Below are 24,405 nucleotides of genomic sequence, written 5' to 3'. Positions count from 1 at the left end.
AAGCTTTAGGATTCTAGATATTTCATAGAATTGAAAGGCCAAAACCCATGACATTCTTTTTCTTTGGATATAAGACATATTATGAAGTGAAGAGAAATGTTGCTTTCAAGGTTACTGTATGTGGGCATGCAAGTTATATACTCAACCACTTATCCATAGGAAGTAGCTCTGGTTGCGTATCTTTTAGGATGATAATCTTTACTCAGTCTGGGATCCCTTCCCCAACTTTTGGCATATCAAATGTAATTTCTTTCTCTAATGCTTAACTGTTTGTATTATTATCCCATATTAATTGTTTTCCTGTATACATTGAGCTGTGTTACCATTTTATAAATTAGCATTTATAAAAAAACTAAAATCCCTATATGTACGTTATGTTCTCATTTCATTGGTCTATGTAGCCTACCACAATGCAACTCTCAATTTCTGTGGCTTATAATATGACTTGCTTTAATTTTTTAAAATTGCATTTTCATAGTATTTCTTTTTTTTTTTTTTGCAAATGAACTTTAAAGCCATTTTATAAATACAGTTGACCCTCTGCACATGCCCACAGATTCAACCGTGGATTGAAAGTATTAAAAAAAAAATACAGCAATAAAAATAATATAGATTTGAAAATATAGTATAACAATTATTAACATAGCATTTACATTGTATTAGGTATTATAAGTAACCTATAGGTGATTTAAAGTATATGGCAGGGTGTGTGTAGGTTCTCTGCAAATGGTACTCCATTTTATATAAAGTACTTGAGCATCCACAGATTTTGGTGTCTGCAGTGGTCCTGGAACCAGTCACCCAAGGATACAGGATGACTGTACTTGTAAAAGTCTATAGTATATAGAGTGAAATTCTGTAAAATTTCCACTTTCATCCCTGTTCTGCATGTTTTATTTTTATTATTCATGGGTTGTTTATATACATATGTGTGTGTGTGTGTGTCTGTGTGTGTGTGTATGTTTAACATTGTGAATAGATTTTTATCCATGATTCTATTGTTTTATTGTTTTTATTACATTTTAATTTCATCATACTATACATAAGATCTCTGTAATTTATTAACGTATAACTACAAGTACATACTCTTTCACCAGCATCTCCTCATTCTCTCCACTCCCCAACTCCTGTGTTATTGGTTTGATAGCATATGTTAGAAGCATCAGTTTTTGTTTGTGTGTCTTGAAACTACCCAGCTAATTGGAATCTTGTTAGTTCTGATATTTCTTCATTTGACTTGCTTAGGTTTTCTAGGTAGATAATCATATGTAAATAATGTCATTTCAATATTTATATCTTCCCTTTTTGTCAAGTTGCATCAACTAGAGTTTTCTGAACAATGGTGAATAGTAGTGAAACAGCAAACTATTGTCATTATATGTGGGCAAAATAGTATTTGGCATACATTTGGACATACTACATTTTAAAAAACAATAGCTTTGTTGAGATATAATTTACATAACATAAAATTTACCCTTTTAAAGTGTGTAAGTCAGTGTTTTCTAGTATAGTCAGAGCTGTACAACTATCCCCACCATCTAGTTTTATATCTTCATCCCAAAAAGAAGCCCATACCCATTAGCAATCACTTCCATTACTGTCTTCACTCACCACCCAAACTTCTGGCAAACATGAATGTATTTTCTCTCTGTATGGATTTTCCTGTTCTGGACAGTTCACATAAAAGAAATCATACAATATGTGGTCTTTGTGACTGGCTTCTTTCACTTAAGCATAATGTTTTCAAGATTCAACATGCTGTAGCATGTATCAGCCCTTCATTTCTTTTTATTGCCAAATAACATTCTATTGTATGGGTATACAACATTTTGTTTAGTCATCAGTTGATGGATTTTTTTTTTTTTTTAACATTTTTAGCTGTTGTGAATAAGGCTGCTGTGAAAATTCATGAATAACATTTTATATGAACATAATGTTTCCATTTCTCTTGAGCGTATACCTGAGAATAAAAATTGGGGTGCATGTAACTATGTTTAACATTTTCCAGAAATCTTTTTGACTTCTCTTACTTTGCCGTCCTCATCATTTATTCTCTGCCTCTTTTATTACTTCCTCCTTTTCTTCTTTGTCTCAAAATGTAGACGTTCCCTAAGTTTTGGGCCATAACTCTTCCTCCCTCTTAATTATCTTTATCAGCAATTCATTAGACTCCCTTTTCCTGAGCTGCCTCCCTCTTACTTTCAAGAATCTATTGTCGACTTGATCATTCTCAACCTAGAGCTCTGCATTATTACTGTCTACTAAACAACTCATCCTTGATTATCTTGCCGGCAGGAAAGTAGCACCATCTCTCTCTAAAGCTTGGATATAGGAGTTATAAAAGTGTTGTATGACATTTTTGTTTTCTCAGTGCATACAAAAGTTATGTTTCCACTGTAGTGTGTTAAGAATCTAATGGCATTATATCTCAAAAAAATATGTACACACCTTAATTAGAAAATATTGTTAAAAATGCTAATGATCATCTGAGCCTTCAGCAGTTCACAATCTTTTTGCTGGTGGAGGGTCTCGCCTTGATGTTGATGGTTGCTGACCGGTGTGGTGGTTACTGAAGGCTGAGATGTGGTGGCAGTTTCTTAATATAAGACAACAATGAAGTCTGTTGCATCAGTGGACTCTCCTCTCCCAAAAGGTTTCTCTGTAGCATGTGATGCTGTTTGGTAGCATTTTACATTCAGTAGAACTTTATGTAAAATTGAAGTCCATGTTATCCATTCCTGCTGCTGCTGCTTTATCAACAAAGTTTATGTAATACTAGATATCTTTTGTCATTTCCACAGTGTTCATAGCATCTTCACCAGGAGTAGATTCCACCTCAAGAAGCCACTTTCTTTGCTTATCCCTAAGAAAGCAGCTCCTCATTATGTCAAATTTGATTGTGAGATTGCAGCAATTCAGTCACATCTTCAGGGTCCACTTCTAATTCTAGTTTTCTTGCTATTTCCACCACATGTGAAGTGACTTTCTCCACCAAAGTATTGAATCCTTCAAAGTCATCCATGAGAGTTGAAATCAGCCTCCTCCAAACTCTGGTTAATGTTGACATTTTGCCCTCCTCCTATGAATTATGAATGTTATTAATAGCATCTAGAATGGTAAATCCTTTTCCAAAAATTTTCAACGTACTTTGCCCAGATCCTCAGAGAAATCACCATCTGTGGTAGCTATAGCCTTACAAAATGTATTTCTTAAAAAATAAGACTTGAAAGTCAAAATTACTCCATGACCCATGGTATACAGAATGGATGTTGTGTTAGTAGGCATGAAAACAGTATTAATCTTGTACACCTCCATCAGAGCTCTTGGATGACAGGTGCATTGTCAGTGAGCACTAATATTTTGTAAGGAATCTTTTACTCTGAGCAGTAGGTCTCCACGGTGAGCTTAAAATATTCAGTAAGCCATGCTGTAAACATATGTGCCATCATGCAAGCTTTGTCGTTTCATTGATAGAGCACAGGCAGAGTAGATCTAGCATAATTCTTAAGAACCCAGGGATTTTCAAAATGGCAAATGAGCCCTGACTTCAACTTAAAGTCACCAGCTGCATTCCCCTCTAATAAAATGAGTCAGTCTGTCTTTTGAATCTTTGAAGCCAGGCATTGACTTCTCCTCTCTAGATATGAAAGTCCTAAATGAAATGACATCTTCTTCCACGAGAAGGCTATTTTGTTTACATTGACAATCTGCTGTTTATTGTAGCCACCTTCATTATGATCTTAACTAGATCTTCTGGATAACTTGCTGCCGCTTCTATATCAGCAATTGCTGTTTCACCTTGTACTTTTATGTTAGGAAGATGGCTTCTTTCCTTAACCCTCACAAACCAGCCTTTGCTGTCTTCAAACTTTTCTTTTGCAGCTTCCTCACCTCTCTCAGCTTTCATGGAATTGAAGAGAGTTAGGACCTTGCTCAGGATCACACTTTGGCTTAAGGGAATGTTGTGGCTGGTTTAATCACTCAAATTTTCTCCATATCAGCAAAAAGTTGTTTTGCTTTCTTATCATTTTTGTGTTCACTGGAGTTACACTTTTAATTTCCTTCAAGAACTCTTCCTTTGCATTCACAACTTGGCTAACTGGCCCAAGAGGGCCACCTTTCAGCCTTTCTCGGCTTTCAACATGTCTTTTCAATAAGCTTAATTATTTCTAGCTTTTGATTTAAAGTAAGAGATATGTGATTCTTCCTTTTACTTGAACACTTAGAGGCCATTGTAGGGTTATTTATTGGCCTAATTTCAGTAGCATTGTATCTCAGGGAATAGGGAGGCCCCAGGAGAGGGAGAGGGGGAATAGCCAGTTGGTGGAGCAGTTAGAACACACACATCATTTATTGATTAAGTTTGTTACCTTATAGGTGTGGTTCGTGATGTTCTAAAACAATTACAATAGTGATATCAAAGATCATTGGTCACAGATTACCATAACAAATATAATTTAATTTTGAAATATTGCTGAGAGTTACCAGAGTGTAACACAGTGACCAGATGTGTGCCCATGCTGTTGGAAAAATGGCACCAATAGACTTGCCCAATTCAAGGTTGCCACAAATTTTCAATTTGTAAGAAATGCAGTGTCTGAGAAGCACGATAAAATGAAATGCAATACAATGAGGTATCCATATATTCTTAAATTCTTGACTTGGTTTACTGTTGTGGGGGCTTTTCTTGTTGTTTTTACTCAAAAGTATATAGGCAGTGTATACGTGTTGAAAATCATTCTTACTGCATTACACATTTAAATGTTAAGCTAAAGAAATAATACTTGCTTTAGAGAAATTCAAGCATATCTCTGCTTTAAATCTGTAATTATGAATGTGGTTATTAGAGGAAAGCATTTCTCCTGTCACCTTCAATGCTTGTACTAACTAACCTTTTGTAATTGATTTATTTAAATAATAAAAATGTATGTGAAGGCTTTGTAATCCCCATCTCTTCTGGGAGAGAAATAGATTGTATAACACCAGCTCAATGTTCTCTAACTTGCTTTGCAAGGAGCTGTGTGTCACTATATGTTAGATGTAGTAATAAAGGATATGAAAAAGACTTGAATGATCATGCGTTGAACTTGATGTTCACAGTAGATAAGTAGATCTTATGTCTGATTAGAGAAGTGGTACAAATCAGTGACTGGAGAATCTGAGAGTCTCTTGCAAGAGATGACTTTTGTTTCCAGATCTTGAACAGCTTAACATGGAAACAGGCACAGGATTTTCCTTGATGGTCTTAATATTTTCACTTAATGAATTTATATTTCATCCAACCTGTATGAGAAGGTGACACTGATCAGCTTCCATGTGTTTTGAAAATGGAAGCAGTTCATGTAGAAAGACTCAACGTAAATATGCTACTGGAGAGGGAGGTTGCCTTTAGAACTATTCGTAAGAGTTGTAAATATCGTTTTTTCTAGCTAACTCTATCTTATAAATTAAAGATGTGAATTTTTATTGATACTTGGTTAAAAAATGACAATAAATGACGATCAAGTAAAATCGTGACACAGTTAAAGGAATGTTTGAAATTAACTCTAAAGTTTCTTGAGCATAGATTGTAATGGTCAAGAAAGGGATGTAATTAGTACTATGGTGTGTTAAGAGACAAGCAGTTGGGACAGAAGGAGATCACGTGCCAGGGCAATCTTGCAGTCATATTCAAGGCCACATGAGTATATTCATTAGCCAAGTAACTTGATCTCTAGTTGCATTAAGATACGATTCTGCTGGGTGCAGTAGCTCATGCCTGTAATCCCAATACTTTGGAAGGGTGAGGGAAGAGGATTGCTTGAGCCCAGGAATTCAAAGCTGCAGTGAACTGTGATGGCACCACTGCAGTCTATCCAGGGCAACAGAGTGAGACCCTATCTCTAAAAAAAAAGAAATTTAAAAAAGGAGGTAATTATATCATTTGTTCATTATTTGGGGGACCTAGTTCTAATAAGCATATTTGACATATAAAAATATCATATTTGTAATAATGCAGAATTATTTAAAACAAGATTTTTGCTTGCTCTGTAAAGTATGAGGTATCCTATTATACTTTACATAAAGAATGAATAGGTAATCATGTAAGTATAGGGAATAAACGTTTTGTTTTTCTAAATCTATAATCCTGTCAAACTACTTGTGTTCAAGAATGCTTAGAAATTCTGATGACATAATTCACCATGAAAGTTTATATTTACTTTTTGTGTGGAGGGAAAAGAGAACTTTGAAACTTAGCTAAATTGTTGGCCTTTTTAGAGGGATGATGAGGAGGGACAGGATTAAGTACTTACATTATGAGGAACTAATGTAAGTAATTATTAGGTACTGCTTTTCACATTAAGTCATACTTGTTTTCTGATTCTGTTTTTTCAGTTTCCATAGCGAGGCGTGTACAAGATCCATTAGCTGAGCTAGTGAAAATTGAGCCGAAGCACATTGGAGTTGGAATGTATCAGGTAAAGCAATGTGGATCATTTAATTTATGAAATCCATCAATACAAGGAGCAGTACTCAAACCTGGCATAGTAATTAAGTGTCTATGGGAGTAGATTCCCATTTTCAAGGTTATACAGTTTGTGGGAAGTAGGAGTTTTAAGTCATCAGGGAAAGAGGGAATTATTTTTGTCATCGTTGTTCTGGTGTTAATGATTTTGATTAAGACTTAGAATTGACTGTGGTCAGATTTAAAGACTATGAAAACACTGGATGAAACTAATAACTAATTTGGAGAGAGAGCCTCTTCTTTTAACATTATTATAAAAGTGGAGGTACTACGGGGACCTGTTGGCTCTTTGTGTAAACTGGTATGAACTATTGATCTTTACTGACCTTTCAAGGAAATGTTTTTGGTACCTTCTCTGTCTTGTTTTTTTTCCTGTATTTCCCATTCCTACTTGATTATTATAGTTCGTTTTTGGTCGTTACCCAAAATAGTCTAAAACCATTCAGTTGATTAAGTTTCTTACCTTACATGGGGTACAGTTTGTGGCATTCTAAAATAATTACAATAGTGATATCGTGCATTGATCTTGATGTTCACAGTAGTAAGTAGATCTTATGTGTGATTAGAGAAGTGGTAGGTAATAGTAGTACTCATTTTTGTTGTTACTGTATTTTTAATTCTTGAGGTTGTATGTGTTCATTGGACAATTCAAGACAGCACTAAACGTTGGCAGAGTGAATTTATGGTGATAGCAAAATGGTACGTGGGGCTTAAGTTGTCTCCAGAAGATTTGGGTCAAATTGTTTTCCTCTTTGTCAAAAGCTGTTAATTGTGAAATAGAGTATTTCCTTCAGTATAATTTTTATGGGATTTGAATGATAGGTACTATACTACACTTTTTCTAAAGAAATATATCATATCATGGATTTTGTGACTACTAGATATGGAAGACACCTTAGAATTCGTGTAACCCTACCCTCCTCCTTTGATAGAAAAAGAGTCTGTGTCCTGGAGTACTTAAGACATTTACCCAAGATCACATGGTAGCAAAACTTGGATTAACCTGTCATATTGAGATTCAACTGGGAATATTTCCATTTTATAGCAAGTTGGACTAAGGCATTCAGACTTTTAACTGGACTTACTCATTTCAGAAAGATAGTTGGTAAAGGGACTGATCTAGCTACAAGTAAGATAGAAATGACGTTATCTAAAGAGTACAACTGGCTACATGCAGTGGCTCATGCCTGTAATCCCAGCACTTTGGGAGGCCAAGGCAGGTGGATCACTGGAGGTCAAGAGTTTGAAACCAGCCTGGCCAACATGACGAAACTCCATCTCTACTAAAAATACAAAAATTAGCCAGGTATGTTGGTGTGTGTCTGTAGTCCCAGCTACGTGGAAGGCTGAGGCAGGAGAATCACTTGAACCCAGGATGCAGAGGTTGCAGCGAGCCAAGATTGCGCCACAGGACTCTAGCCTGGGTGACAGAGCGAGACTCCATCTCGAAAAAGAAAAAGTACAACTATAACAGTTTTGTGATATAGGCATTATAATGAAGAGGAATTATATTCATTCAAGATAAAGTTATGGAGCATCTTGGCAAGGCAGTGGAATAAAGAGAAGATTCCAAATTTATGAAACCTGGGCAGGCTAATAAGCTACTGACTTCAAAGAGATCTTTAAATAAATAGTGGAGACTTAACCTCCAGATTGGGATTCAGAGATAACATTTAATGTGAAAGACTTTGGAATTCATTTTAACAGCAGTGAGAAGTAATAGAAGAGTTTTAAGCAATGGGAGGTGACATAATCTGATTTATATTTTTAAACATTGGCTCTGGCTGATCTGGAAAGAGTGACTTAGGAAGAAGAGAAGCAATAGGAACAACTAGGAGGTTCTTGTACTGGCCCAGGTGACAAATAATAGTGCTTGGACAAAGTTAATAGCAGTAAAGATGGAAACAAGTCAAGTCTATTTTGTCGGGTCTATGTGGTGATAAGTGAGGGAAAAGGAATTATGAAGAATTTGCTCCAAGGGTTCTGATACGTGGATGATGCTTGAGTAGAGCAGGTTTGGTAGATTAAGATCAGTAATTCAGTTTTAGACATGTTAAGCTTGAGATGCCTGTAAGAAATTCAAGGAAAGATGTCAAATAGAAGTTGGATATACGAGTCTGAGATTTTAAAAAATAGCCATATTAACATTGGACTACTCACTGTTCAGCAAATAATGAAACTAAGAACGTGATCAAGATGGTAGGCTGAATTAATGCTTTTCTTTAATTACACTACCCTCATCAGCTGCATATTCACAACTCCTAATTCCATGCGTTGACAGAAAAGGTGTACATGTGTACCTATATAAATATATATTTATGTGAATAAATTGATAACAGCATGGGAAAACAAGAAAGGGTCCCTCCATTAGTGGATGGAAATCTCAGGAATTCCTTACAGATACTAAGCATGAGGAATCACACCCACGGAGAAATAAAACCTGGTGGAGTCACAGTTCAAAACATATACAGATCATTGTGTATCAATGTGTTCTTGAGGTAGGTGCAGTTCCAGGTAGAGCCAAACTAGTCAGATTCAAATAGTAGGGAGAGGGTCTGAAGTATTAAATAACGAGATACATATAGAGAAGCTAGGCCCGTAGTAACCTCCTCCCCAATATACTCTGAATCCAAGCTAAAGCAATGACCTTAACATAGGCCAGAGAGGCTGGGAGATACCTCAAGAGACCTTCGATTGTCAGGAAGCTCAAGGAGCCTCATCCTGAGAAGACAAATTCCTGCCATGTACATGACACCTGGCATGATGTCCCGCATTTCCCACATTATCACTGGAGGTGAGGAATAGTAAACAGAAACAGCATACACAGACAGACAGGGACTCTGAAACGATCTCACTACCAAGAATGATTAAACATTTGAGGAAAACCTATGGTAGACAAATGAGGCACCAAACTTAATAAACAAAAGGCAATACCCAGTGAGACAATGAATAGGTAACAGAGACTTTGAAATAAGTGAAAGTAAGATTCACAGAGAGAAAAGAGAGATTATTGCATTTATAAAGAACATATGTATTAAAATGAATTCAAACCTATCAAATATCTTAGAATTTAAGAATGTAATTATCAGGATTAAAATGCATAATTGGACTAAATAGAGTGGACACAATTAAAAGCAAATTAATGAATTGGAAGATTGAGTTCCTTCAGAATGCAGTTTTGAACTGAAAATGGTGGAAAGCATGAACAAAAGTCACATGATATAGAAGACATTCTAAACCTTCAGTGTTCATCTGATGTAAAATTGAAATAGTGTGGAGTTATAATCACAGAAGTAATAGAAGGAAATTTTCCCAAACTGAAGACAGACAAGTCTTCTGAAAACACCTTATGAGTGCAGAAGTAAAGAATAACAAAAGGCCTACACTAAATGCCTGCTTATGAAATTTCAGAATATGTGATAAAGAGGAACTGACAAAGTATTCAGAGAGCAAACATACTTTATCTGCAAAGGAAAGAATGAGATTGACATCAGGCCTATTATTGATAAAAAATAAATGATAGAAGATAGAATGCAGTAATTGTGAAGTTGTGGGAAAAAAACATTTTGAACTTATAATTCAATTCAGTGTGAGTGGAAAATGAAAACAATTTTGAACCTTCTCTGATTGTTTCACACCTTCTTTGAAAGAATTTATAGAAATATTCCCTTCCCGGCCGGGCGCGGTGGCTCAAGCCTGTAATCCCAGCACTTTGGGAGGCCGAGACGGGCGGATCACGAGGTCAGGAGATCGAGACCATCCTGGCTAACATGGTGAAACCCCGTCTCTACTAAAAAATACAAAAAACTAGCCGGGCGAGGTGGCAGGCGCCTGTAGTCCCAGCTACTCGGGAGGCTGAGGCAGGAGAATGGCGTAAACCCGGGAGGCGGAGCTTGTAGTGAGCTGAGATCCGGCCACTGCACTCCAGCCTGGGCGACAGAGCGAGACTCCCTCTCAAAAAAAAAAAAAAAAGAAGAAAAAGAAATATTCCCTTCCCAAAAGCAGGGGAGTGTCCAAAGAAGGGAAAGACATGACATGGGAAACATGTACACACAGTAAAATGTATAGTTGAGCCTGATAGTTTTAAAAATCTATAATGTTAATCTTTAAATATTTAAGTCTGGATCAGATCAGTTCAACATGAGAGAGTGGAAGAAAAATAAATGATAAAAAGTATTAAGATTCTTTTTCAGGAAAAAGATTCAGATATAAATTAACTCTAGAATTTGATTAAAAATATAACCTGAAACATATGAAGAACAACCACAAATAAGATAGTTAATATAAATCATGAGAGTAAAATGTAAAAGTTTATAATTTCATCCAAAGGTAGAGAAGAGAAAATAAGAAAGTATAGGAAATAAACAACAAAATATAAGGAGATAGGAATAAGTAATAGGTATTTAAAAGTGAATGGGCTAACTTCTCCTATTAATAGAATTTCAGACTTTACAAAATAAAGCACAGCTTTAAGTTACATATGTGCAAGAGACACTCCTAAAGAAAAAAACAGCCTTGATATTAAAGGTTTGGATTAAAATGTTCCACTTAAATGAAAAAGACAGCCATAGCAGTATTGACATTAGACAAAATAGAACTTAAGGCAAAATCATTAAATAGGAAAAAGAAAGATATTTCCTATTAATAATAGTCTTCCAAGAAAATATAAGTGCCCTGAGCAATCTGTTACCTAACAGCATAGCTTCAAGAAATATGCGTATTACCAACTTTTCTAAAAATTAAATGAGACAAATTCACTGTTTTTGCAGGAGTCTTACTAGACCATACCATATTATTATATACATTTTAAAAACAGCTTGAAGCTAGGCATGGTGACACACACCTGGCCTCAGCTACTTAGGACGCTGAGGCAGGCGATCATTTGAGCCCAGGAGTTTAAGGCTATAGTGAGCAATGATCATGCCTGTGCATAACCACTGCACTCCGGCCTGGATGACATAGTGAGACACTCATCTCTTAAAAAGACAAAGAAACCCAGCTTTATTGATACATGCATAATTGCACATATACAATTCATTCATTTAAAATGTACAAGTCAATGATTTTTTAGTATAGTCATAGAGTTGTGAAAATAGAACATTTTCATCACCCCAAAAAAGAAACTCATTCATTAGCAGTCATTCTCCATTGTCCTTTCTTTGCCAGCCCTAGACAACACTAATCTGTTTTCCTCTAGATACTTCATATACATGAAATCATACAATATGTGGGTTTTTATGATTGACTTCTTTCATCATCATGTTTTCAGAGGTTTTATACATTTGTTTATATACATTTGTTTTATACATTTATTTATATACATTTGTAGTTGGTTTATATAAAACATTTACATAAAATATGTAAAGAGCCTCTGCATACCATTTACTGTGGAAGATATACAAATTTCTCTCTATCAAAGAAACCCAAATTTTAAAAGCTGTTATTATTTCAACCTAACAATTAAGTAAAGTTGTAATAAGATGAAAAAATCTGTGCAAGTCAGAAGGATACAGTGAGGTGAACATTTATATACACTGCTGGTAGAAGTCTAAATTACTGTTTCTAGCAAATAGTTAATACCTATTAAAATGCACTTGTAAAAATTCATTTCTTTTAGTTCTCCCTTTAGCTAGTTCTAAGACAATAAGAACTGCTGTTAAGATTCATACATAAGTTTGCTGTAATAGCAAAATATTAGAAGCAACTATAATAGCAAAATAGTTTTTAAAATTATGATATGAGTTGAAATATACAACTATTTAAAACAGGCTTTCAAGGAAGATTTAATAACGTGAGAAATTGCTCTTGACATAATATTTTTAAATTTCAACAAAGTGGTTGATGGAGAATAAAAACAATTTGCCGGGTGCGGTGGCTCACGCCTGTAATCCCAGCACTTTGGGAGTCTGAGGTAGGTGGATCATGAGGTCAGGAGATCGAGACCATCCTGGCTAACACAGTGAAACCCCATCTCTACTAAAAAATACAAAACAAAAAATTTAGCCGGGCGTGATGGCGGGGCTTGTAGTCCCACCTAGTCTGGAGGCTGAGGCAGGAGAATGGCGTAAACCCGGGAGGCGGAGCTTGCAGTGAGCTGAGATCCGGCCACTGCACTCCAGCCTGGGCGAGAGAGCGAGACTCCGTCTCAAAAAAAAAAAAAAGGAAAAATAAATAAATAAAAAAAGAAAACCAATTTGTGTTTTAAAAATGTAGGCATGCGTTTATATTGAAGAAAAAAGACTCAGCAGGTGACTGATACTTATTCTTCGGTTGATGTGATTTTTTTTTTTTTTCACTTTCTGTTTTTCAGACTTCCTATAGTGAATATGTATTAGGAAAAATTTGTTGTGAAATGTGTAGCTATTACCATAGATTTCCCTTACAACCAGAGTGGGACTGAATTTATTTTTAATCTGGACTTCTAAGTACTTTCAGTATAAACTTAATACTTATTTTCATTTTGATTTAAGATACGAGTAGATGGACAAACACTGCTGATTTAAAAAACGAAAGCTGTTCAAAGAGAGAATGTTAAATAGATGAAATAATAGAAGCTATAATATTATTTCAATGGAAACTAAAATACTTTTGGTTTAATAACAGCTAAAATGCTAAAGGCAGCGTTCCAATCCTTGTCTTAGAAAATGGGGAGAGGTGATTTTAAAAACACATGCCTGTCATTATTTCTGGAGAGAGAGGCAGCCAGTGTGGTCAAATGACAACATATCCCTAACTGACCCCTAAAGACTTTGCTGGAAAGTGGCTTGGTGTTACTCCCAAGAAAACACTCCAGAGTGAGAGCAGGATGATGCAGGGTTGGCTCTGTTGAGTTCTCTGGGACGTGGGGAATGGTGGTTTAGCTTGGCCTTGTCATATCCTGAAAGCACAACTTAAGTACATTGGATTTACTTGATTTTTTTTCTTCTTTGGACTGTGTTTTAGATGTTTTCATGCTCATTAACACCTCCATTTGGTAATGAACACACACAGTAAAGTGGGAAAGACCCAGAACAGTGCTCTTTCCTCCTTTTGTGCCTCTCTGTTAGATCATTTGATGATGATAGAGAATGAAATGGTTGGCCAAAATAAGTTTTTGGAACTCTTACTGGATTCTATATCCAGCCATCTTTATTCTTCATTATTGTGGATAATGAATAGTTACTGTAAAAGGAAAATCATCTTCCCAGCGGAAATTTTTCACGGTAAAACCTCAAAGGTGGGAATTTGCATTTTCTTTCATTCCTGCTCTGTGGGATCAGTTCTATGTAAAAACAAATCAAAAAAATAAAAAACAACTTAAACTGTTTTATAGTCAACATGTAGAGATTATTAAATGGAGTTTTAGTTTAGGTCTGAATAAAATAAGGTTTCTCGTCTGTTCTACAGTGTTTGCTCAAATCTTTTAAAACATATTAATTCCTTAATTATCATTGTATAGTGGGATACAGAAAAGAGTCTGTCCCATGCCCAGTCACCTAGGTGACTTTTGTCTGGATTTTTGCCCCATACACAAAAGCAGTATTTTGAAATAGAGAAAACACAAAGGTGAAACAGAGGAAATTGTTCTAAAACTGAGGCATTATTTACATAGCTGAATTCTCTGCCAAAATGGTTTTGCAATCTTGTCCCTTGACTCTAAGGCCCAGGATATGGGCTGTACTGAATCTTTGCTTTACAGGGTATTATGAGTGAAATTCAGACTTAGCCTTGCAATTCCGATATTGCATTCACTTATGTACAAAGCAGAGCCCTAACTGAAGGAAAACAAGTAATTGACCTTGACTAGGTGTATGAACCCAACTCATGTGTTAGAATTTGCCATTTATTCCTTAAATTTCAAGTTTTAAAATTTCTTTTCTGGGTGTTTTTCACTTCAGGATGAATTATGCTTCCTATGTTGAAATATTAGCTTTAGTTTTCTCAAGTTCCTAGAAATCACCAACAATGTAATAAGCCATATATACACACACATAACCTAGTGTAACACCATTACTTATCTTTAAAAGAAATGTGAAATGATAGCATGATTTGAAGAACCTTTTACCAATAATGCCTTAAATTATTAAAATAACATATCTAATTTCCTTTATCTTTTGTTTGCTTACTCTTTGTATGTCATTGACCTTGGCGGTGAAACTAGATCCATTTCAGTTTCAAGTTCACCTTCTAGTTTTCTAGTTTCATACGTCAGCACAAAAATCACTGTTACAATTTCTAAAACTTTAAGGTACTTTCAGTGTTTAATAATTATATGATCATTTAAAAAATTATATGACATTAAAAATACTATCATAAAGGAAAAGATTAGTAAATTCTACTGCGTTAGAATATAAAACATCTCTCAGTCAGAAAACAATATATTGACCATCCATAGACAGGGAGAAGGTATTATATTTACAACACATAAACTGTAAATGATACGGAACGTATAAAGGTTTCTTGCAAATCAAGACATGAAAAGACAGTTCCAGAGAAAAACAGGCAAAGGCTATGAATAGGCAATTCACAGAAGAGGAGATACAAAAGAATAATAAAAATAGGAAAAAAATTCTCTTTCTCACCATGAATGGAGGAAATGCACGCTAAAGCCATAAACCCTTCAGGCTGTTAATAATTAGTCTGATAATTCAGATGTTAGCAAGCATGTAGAACACTTGGAATCTTGTACATTATTTGTAGCCGTATAAATTGGTACCACCACTTTGGAGAGCACTGGAAGTTAACAAAGTTGGAGATGAGAATTCTCTTCAACTCGACAATTCTGTTGCAAAATGTATATAGCCTAGAAAAATTCTCTAAAATGAACATAAGAAGACATGCACAATAAATTCATTGAGACCGGGCATGGTGGCTGACACTTGTAATCCCACCACTTTGGGAGCCCAGGAGTTTGAGACCAGCCTGAGTAACATAGTGAGACCTCATCTCTACAAAAAAACAAAACAATTAGCTGAGCATGGTGGTGCACACCTGTAGTCCCAACTACTGGGGTGGCTGAGGTGGAAGGATCACTTGGGCCTGGAAGATCAAGGCTGCGGTGAGCTGTGATTATGCCACTGCACTCCAGCTGGGGCAACAGAGTGAGACCCCGTGTCAAAAAAAAAGAAAAAAGTTCATTGAAGCAATATTTATAGTAGTGAAAATTTGGAAATACTGTGCTCATCATGTGGACACTGGAAAGATATACTAGTAAAGTCAAGACTGTGAAAGAGCAGATAGATAGATAGATAGATAGATAGATAGATAGATAGATAGATAGAGCAGTGAAAATGACCCAGTTAGAGCTGCTAGATTAATACAGAGAAACCTCGTAAGATGTAATGTTAAGAGAGAACGTAAGTTGCAGAATATGTACAGTATTATGGGACTGATAAAAAATTTAAAAATATAAAATATATAGTGTTTATTAATACCTATATATAGTAAGATTATAAAAATAAGCACAGAATTTAAGATGATAGTTTGGATGGGGCATTGAATGAGAGAAAAATGGGAACTAGGAGAAGTACGCCAGGAGTTTCAATCATATTTATAATATCTTATTTCTTAAACTGGTTGGTGTCTCTTATACTCTGTAACTTTTGTTAAATATTTCATAATTTTTTAAAAAGATGCAGGAAAGCTTGATCAAATACTAAAGATGCTTTAACTTGGGAACTTTGGCTTTCAGTTGGTTTTAGCGTCTTCCCTATACATTGATGTATGTGTGTGTACATGTGTATGTTACAATGAGAATTTACTTATAATCAGAAAAAAGCTATTTTCATTGTTAGTGAAAATTTAAATTTACATTTAATATTATAGGTTACCTTTCCCTTCATAATATTCTTAGAAATCTTTGTCAAGCCCCTAATGTTGCACAAAGTCAAATGCTTTGTAAGGCACAGTTTTGACACTATCTTAAAAAATATCTTATCTCATAAATAGTAGGTTTTCCTTCTGTGAATTTTAAGAATAATTATTTTTCCCCCATAGTCATTTTAGACAGATGTGGCCTACGACAAACCTGTAGACTGCCAAATTTCTAGTGCTCATATACAGGCCAGAGTTGGGTAGAGCAGATGTTTAAGGAATTATGGTGTATGTTACAACAATAGTACTGTCGTTTAACTAGCATTTATCATATACTATTTTCTTTTCGCCACTACCTGCTTCCCTCACTCTTAAGTTATTTAAATGAGAAACCTTAAGATTATGCAGGGGAGTTTTTAAAAATACCTAGGCTACATCCCCAGAGATTGTAGTTTAATTGGTCTGGGGGTGGGCCCCACATGCCAACAAGCTTCTTAAAATTCACTTGTGATTCATATGTACAACCAGGGCAGAGAATCACTAGTTCTCAAAATACAGTCACTAGACTAGCAGCATCAATATCATCTCCAATTTGCTAGAAATGCAAATTCTTTCACTTCCCTCCCAGACCTGTAGGATCAGAAATTTTGGGGGATTGGACCCTGTAATCTGTGTTTTATTGGCGTAGGTTTGAGAACCACTGATCTCTAATGCTCCTCAAACTTGGCTATGCTTCTAAAATGCCTTTGTTAAAGATGCAAATTCTCATTCAGTTAACCTGGAGTGAGCAATGAGAGTCTGTGTTTCTTAGTAAGCACTCAGGTGATAACTGTGCCGCTGGTCTGTTGTGATTAACAGGAGACCCTGCTGAAGGTCTCCTGGGCCCTCAGGCCTGTTGAATCAGAATCTGATTTTAACAAGATTTCTAGGTGTTTTGAATGCGCATTGCAGTGTATGTAATGTAGGAGGAAAATTAGGACATGCCAGTCAGTATCTAAGGGTGAGAGTCTGAAGAAGCAAAAATCCGTATTGTAAAACACTGCCAAGATGAAATAGGAACAGAACTGAAAAATGTGTCTTTTGTGTTTAATTTTAAATGTTTCTTTTAAAGAAATTTTCCTTTTAAGTGAACTTACCCATTTAAAATGTTGATGATGACCATAAAAATAATTTCACTGGAGCAGTGGAGGCAGAAGTCAGAAAGAAGTAAATCCAGGACTGAATGAAGGGTAAGCATTTGAGAGACAAGTGTATGCAAATGTTTAGGGAAGAGAGTTATTTAAGGAGGTCAGGATTTGAAGGTGTTGAATGTCACTGGGAGGAGGTAGGAGTAGAGAGTGAGAAGGTGAATATGCTGAAGAGCGAGGCAGCTGGTTGCCTGAGGAGATGGCATCCACAGGATGCCTCCAGGAATAGCCTAAGGAAGAAAATGGAGAGGAACTCCAGAGAGACTCCTGTGGGGTAGTAGGTGCCTGGGAAGAGATGGAAGATAGCAGGACTGTGAGGAGTTGTTTCCCTACATTTCTTATCTTCTTTGTGAAGCAGGAACCTGCTCCCCACTAACTGCCCCCTCAACACACACAAAAGAACAGCTAGTGTTAAGTGTCTGAAATCACAGTATTTATTTGCTTACTGTGTTTCTCTTCTAATGCAATAAAAGCCCTTATATGAGGGCAGGGTGTTTCCTCCTCTTGTATTTACAGCTCCGAGGACCTGGCACATGGTAGATACTCAGTAAGTATTTCTAAATGAATACATGGTAGATTATTGGTACAGTTGACCATTTATTGTATTTTTTAAACTTTATTATAAACACACTATAAAATTTTGTAGCCTCTCCAAATTATTGTTGAAGTGGGATCAGAACTGAAAATGTGTCTATTGTGTTTAATTTTAAAACAATTCTTGTTCATTTAAAATAAAAAAAAAGGTAACCTGGTCACAAATGTTCTTAGATCCAGGTGTTTTGAATGCACTGTAATGTAATGCACTGTAGTGTGCATTCAGAACACCTGGAAATCTTGTAAAAATCAAGGTTACATTAAAAAGTGTAGCCTTTCACTTACAATTTTAAACCTGAACTGTTAACTAGTATTTTTAAAATGAAACTCCTTTGAAGAAAATATGTTGAAAATCATCGTTTTCCTTTCTAGTTTTCTTCCAGTCTTATATTTTGATCCTTAAAAGTGTTAAGTCCTTTATGTTCAAGGTAAGAATTTGTTCAGTTTTTTGTCCAGACAGGGACCATGGTGTGTTCTTGCAGTCTGGATCATTTCCCATCAGAATTTTGACAGTCACATTCGTGTGTGTGTGTGTGTGTGTGTATAGATATATACACACACAAATGTATGCGTGTGTATATAGTCAGCCCTTCATATCTAGGGCTTCCAAATTCAACTAATTACGGATTGAAAATATTGAGGGGAAAAAAAGGATAGTTGCATCTGTACTGAACATGTACAGACTTTTTTCCTTGTCATTGTTGCCTAAACCATACAGTATAACAACTATTTAAATAGCCTTTACACTGTATTAGGTATTGTAAGTAATCTAGAGATGATTTAAAGTATATAGGAGGTTGTGCAGCATAGGTTAAATGCAAATACTACACCGTTTTGTATCGGGGCCTTGAGTACCTATGGATTTGGATATCTGCAGGGAGTCCTACAAAAAATCCCCCATGGATACCAAGGGATGACTCTGTGTGTGTGTGTGTGTGTGTGTGTGCGCGCGCGCGCACAATTTCAACCATGACAGTTTCTTTTTAACAGAGTATTGGTACTCGACTGAGAATAGTTATGACAAATGTGTAAAGATGTTGGTAAAACCACTTTATTATTTCATAAATAGTCTTTTTTTCTTATTTTATTAGGTTGTATTTGGCATACAACTTACTTTTTATACTTTTGTAGAGCTTTAATGTTCAGACTTCAGTTTCCTGAAAATATTCTGTCTCATTTACACATTCTGTGATCTGGAACACTGATCCAGTCTCCAATTTTGTGTCTCAGTGTTTTTCTCTGTGTGAATTTCAAGCCCTTGGATTTAGTTTATAGTGAATGGCTGGCCTTGTGAAGGCCTTGTTAACATATTCAAAATGTAATCTGTCTCAAAGCTGAGGTAGTGACCAGAATAACCAATGCCACATTCTTTCCCTTCTTTGTGATAGAATGCTTTGTGTAATTCAGTGTATGGAGGTGACACTTACAGCTCTTTACTACTTGACCCTTTACAAGGACTGTTACTTCTTTATTGTGTTTGCCATTTAACCAATGATCTGAGGACATGAAATGTCTTTTCAAAAGGTGCCTTAGAACATCGTTTTTCTGTGAATTGGTAAGCAAAAGGTTCTTGAAACCTAATGGGATAGGAGGGAGCTATCTTGCACACCTCATCTCCTTTCTGTTCTCTTTTGACTTGAATCTTTCTGTGGGAGTTCTGTATGTGAGCACCTGCTTGAAAGGTGTTTGATAATTTAGGGCCAGAGAGCATTAGAACAGCCATGTAGTTGAAGTGAGAATGCCTAAGGAAAGTGGAGAAGGAGTGCTATGGATGAAGGAACTAGAGTTCTTTAATTTAGCATGTATCTCTTCATTTCTTTACCCCCTCCGCAATGCATGTTCTGTTTTCGGTGGAAGTAATCCTTACCAGGACACATCAGAGGAATGTTCTTTGATTATGGCTAAATCAATAATTAGGACTTATAATGTAAAGTGTAATGTCTTTATCCAAGAAAAATCTGTGTTGCCATGGGATTCATCGGAATAGAATTTTTCCTTTAAAGTGAACTTATTCATCAAAATGTAAGTTATGGACATTCTTGGTAATTTTATCTTTGATACAGAGCCCTAAGGGAGTTTTTAGTATACTGGTTATGTGTGGATGCGTATATTGGTTGTGTGTGGATGCACAATTTGTAGACTAAAAATAGTGCAATAAGATTACTCCAAAAATGTTTAATCCTTCATAAAGGTATTACTGCTTTGCTGAATTTTGGGATATAATGTATAGATATAATGTTTGGCACACTAAGAATCTTGGATGTAATGTTTACCTTTACTCAGGGAAAATACCATGTAATATAATCATGTTCACATTAGAAAAAATGTTGAGAACCCAAATACAAGATTGTGCTAGGTGATTATAGCAATTGAGAAGAGAAATAAAATGTGTAAGTACTAAGGGGGCTACTTTTGAGAATTTCAAAACTGTATCCTGAATATCTGATACATGTTATTTTTCAGGTATGTTGATTAACTCATTCGTTTATATGTGTGTGTTGGAGTGTGTGTTGATCATGATCTTTAAGAATAGCACAGGCTAATGTAATTGCCTGTAAGATTATCTTACATTTTGAATTTAAGGGGGAAGACATCATCATTATTATAGGGACAGTAGGCATTAAATGCATAATCCTGTAGGAGGGCCTAAGGTGTAAGAGTTGAGGTGGGAAATAAACCCTGCCTGCAAAGTGATTATAATATGGTACAGAGATAGGAAGGGTGGCCTTACTGAATTATGGTATGGGTTCACTCATGGCAAAGTTCTCCACCCAATCTATCTTATGCTATAGACAGTTGTGTTACAGCGTCTTTCTTTCTGGTGATCATGGAAAGGAATTCTAATGGTAAAAGTCTGTAGTGAGGGAAAATTATATTGACAAGAGATATCCGCCCCCCCCCCCCCCGGGTTATTCTCAATAATTACATATCATTACCAAGTAAGGAAAGTTACTTATCCTGGATTTGTGTAGAATGAAAATTGTTTATCAGTCCACAGAAATATGTGTGTTGTCATTTTGAACAACTAACCTTAAAAAATCTATTTTTGGGTGGGACAGGAGGCAAGCTGGCTGCCTTCTTAGTGTACTTTTTTTTTTTTTGAGACAGAGTCTCGCTCTGTTGCCCAGGCTGGAGTGCAGTGGTGCGATCTCGGCTAACTGCAAGCTCCACCTCCCGGGTTCATGCCATTCTCCTGCCTCAGTCTCCCAAGTAGCTGGGACTACAGGCGCCTGCCACCACGCCCTGCTAACTTTTTTTTTGTATTTTTTTTAGTACAGTTGGGATTTCACCATGTTCGCCAGGATGGTGTCGATCTCCTTTTAGTGTACTTTTAACTCTGCTGATATATTGTCTTTAATAATCTAGATCAGGGCACCCAAACTGTTTATTGTACTGGATTATTAAAAAGTGTATATTCTTTTCAAATGCATAATTGAAAGGGAGAATTTTCTGACATATACAAGGCTTTTGTTTCATTATTTATTTGGAATACTTGGGGCCAAAGGGTATAAATGCAGTTAGGTTTTGTTGGAAGGGGACTTGCAAAGACTGTTTGAGGCATGATGTGCAAGTGAGTGTTTTTAAATCTCAGAGGTGTGATTATGTCATAACAGCCATAACCTCTGGGCTTGCTTTATTACTTTTATTAAAACAAATCTGTATGAGGGCACTATGTATATTTTGGTGATGAAGGAAATGAGGTGGTTAATTTATTATGTGAACAGCACTTTCAACTAACCACAGCGTGATTCACTGGGAGTGCAGTGAAAAAGCCTAACTCTGTAGAAATGACTGCATTTTGATTTGTGGACTTTAACTTTCAACACCACAACATGAAGTTTATCTACAAAATGATTCCCTTTTTTTCTATAGTGTTTTTGTATACTTTTTAATCCCTCTTTCTTTTCATTTTATTGTGGGAAAATAAGAACTTAGTAAATGAACTAAACAGCTCTCGTCAGCAAACTAAAGAGAAAAAAGGGAAGAGGATCGACACATTAGGGCATTACGAAAGTAAGTAGCATCTTTATAGCTTCCAAGTATCTCCCACATCTACCTCAGAAGAGGACTCCACAGAATAAGTCAATATTCTAAGCTCTCAATGAATGACGATAGCTATCTGAAGTCAAATAAGAGTCCGGGAAAATGAGGCACCTATTCTTCCCTTTTGTAGGACGCATTTTAAAGCAGATAGTGGAAAAGAAAATTAATCTCTTCCAAGAGAATCTCTGAGATTTAAAAGTTGGGGTGGGGAGGCGGTTAAATCTCTGAGGTTTAAAAGTAGGGGGGCGTCAGTTATGGGAGAAGGTGAGGATGTGTAGCACACAGAAGCACACACAGTGTAGAGTGAGATTGACAGAGGGACTTGTCTAACGAGTTTGCAGTGTATTGAAAGCACTTGTTGTATACTCATAAACAGCCATTGAAAGACCAAGAAAAGGTTGTTTTCCTTGGAGTGGAGCCATATCCAGCATCATCTGGTGATGTGAACCTGCCTAGAGAGAGAGTGAAAATAGGTCATCTTCCCAGAAATATTTCTGAAAGACCCCATCATTTTCCAGATGTACCAAGTACCAACCATTAACAGACAGGAAGCCTTGGAAATCAGTAAGCGTTTTAACTGCCAGCAATTAAGGTATTTTATATCTGGAACATTACAAGTCTCCATGAAAGGAAGTATAACAATCAGTTTTATATTTTATCTCTGCTTCCTTGGAGTGGCACACCACATTTCTCTTCAGATCCCTACATTTACTGTAAAAATTATGTCATTTCTTCATAACCCTTCCCCAGGAGAGTTGACAAAGTCCAGGAGAAACGTTATTTGTGTAGTTTAAAGACAGGCCATAGAGGAGAGAGGTCCACGCCCGTGGTTTCTGTAAATGGGGTAGACTGGGAGGGAGCACTGGCACGCCTGGTTAGGTTGTTATTCGGTCATCTTGACCAGTCATTCCTGGTGACTTTGTATCTACTTTGAAACTGCTTACGTCATGGTGATTAGTAATGATCATGGACAGCCCCAGATTGAGGTAGAAATTTCATTTTAAAGTTGGATTGTAGGCAAAACTTCGTTTTAATGGCATTGGTTGGGCCTCTCAAACTTTTAGGTATCTTCACTAGTAGAAGTAAACAATGTCCTGGACATTTCAGGGAAGGTTATGTTTGATATTACATAAGCTAGCATTTAAATTTTTAAAAGAAGATTTGTGTTCATAATGGTTTTGCTACTTTTTATAAGGTTGAGATTTAAGAAGTTATTGTTGTGAGTTGGTTTTGAAAAGTCTGTTACTCTTCCTTTCTCCCTTCTAAATGCCCACCACAAACCAATGCAGAACATAAGTTATTTTTAAAACATAGATAATAGCGAAGCCGTAATTTCAAGTGTATCTCTGCTCTTCCCGGCCTTCCTCAGCATTTCCTTCTGTGCCTGCTTGCTATGTGCCTGTTTCCTCAACTCCCGACCTCCTGTGAGCTGCCTTTTGAAGAGGTGCTTTGTTCCCTAGTTCCTCATTCAGAGCCCTCCTCATATGGTGTGAAATACAACCAGGCTTTTAAAAAAGTGAGCCAAACCTCGTTTACGATTTGAAACCTACTCAGATATGTGTTGACAAATTTAAGCAACTTTTTTTCGTTTTTCAGAATACAAATTTACGGGCATACTACCAGAATTAACATTAACGGAACACTGACCCAGTGATGGCAGCAGAATATAGAAGACATCTAACCCAGTCAGCTAGATGGTCAGGGCATGATTGTGAATAAAATGGAACATGGAAGTTGGCAGTGAGCCAGGACATGTTTTCTTGTGGATAAATCCCGTGTTTATCATTAAGTTTGTAAAAGGAAATTTGGATTCTAGATTAGAATACTTGGTTAGTCACACCTTGCGCACGTAACTATGCTCATTGACCTATGCCCATCCTTGCAGTTGGGTTATTCAGGGTGTGTTTAGTGAAAATTTCCCTGAGAGATAAAGATCCCACATAGATAGGAGCCTGCTTTAAACTAAAATTTCAGAAACATTTTCACTGGCACCATCCTTGTTCGGTGTGGTTTAGTGGAAAGACCACAGAGCCCTGGACACCAAAGTGAGCTATGGACCTTGGTTTAGCTACTCATGTGTCATGTCAGCTTGGGAAAGTAATTTTACCTTCTTGGAAAATAAGATAAGGATACCTGTATGTTTTCTGAAGGAATGTTAAAGGGAAAAAAATTAGACATGGAAGTGCCTGAAGGTGCATATGTGGAAGTGATTTCACTTCATGAAATCAAACAAATTTCATTCACTTTAGTAGTTTTTTGTTTAAATCTTTGATGTTAAGGTCC

General features: G+C 36.2%; 1 protein-coding gene across 3 annotated transcripts in view; it reads left to right on the top strand.

Annotated features, from left to right (window-relative positions):
* The window catches only part of SRBD1 (S1 RNA binding domain 1), a 227,066-nt gene that overhangs the window by 129,388 nt on the left and 73,273 nt on the right, over positions 1 to 24,405 (top strand). For all 3 annotated transcript variants that reach the window (XM_023223849.2, XM_023223850.1, XM_023223851.1), the window contains exon 16: positions 6,376 to 6,458. In XM_023223849.2, coding sequence (XP_023079617.1) covers positions 6,376 to 6,458 — 83 coding nt within the window. The remainder of the gene's footprint in view (positions 1 to 6,375; positions 6,459 to 24,405) is intronic.

This window comes from Piliocolobus tephrosceles, chromosome 15 (assembly GCF_002776525.5).
Source record: "Piliocolobus tephrosceles isolate RC106 chromosome 15, ASM277652v3, whole genome shotgun sequence".
Lineage (NCBI taxonomy): Eukaryota > Metazoa > Chordata > Mammalia > Primates > Cercopithecidae > Piliocolobus > Piliocolobus tephrosceles.
Note: the sequence above shows the minus strand (reverse complement) of the source record. Positions and strands in the feature narration are given on the sequence as shown.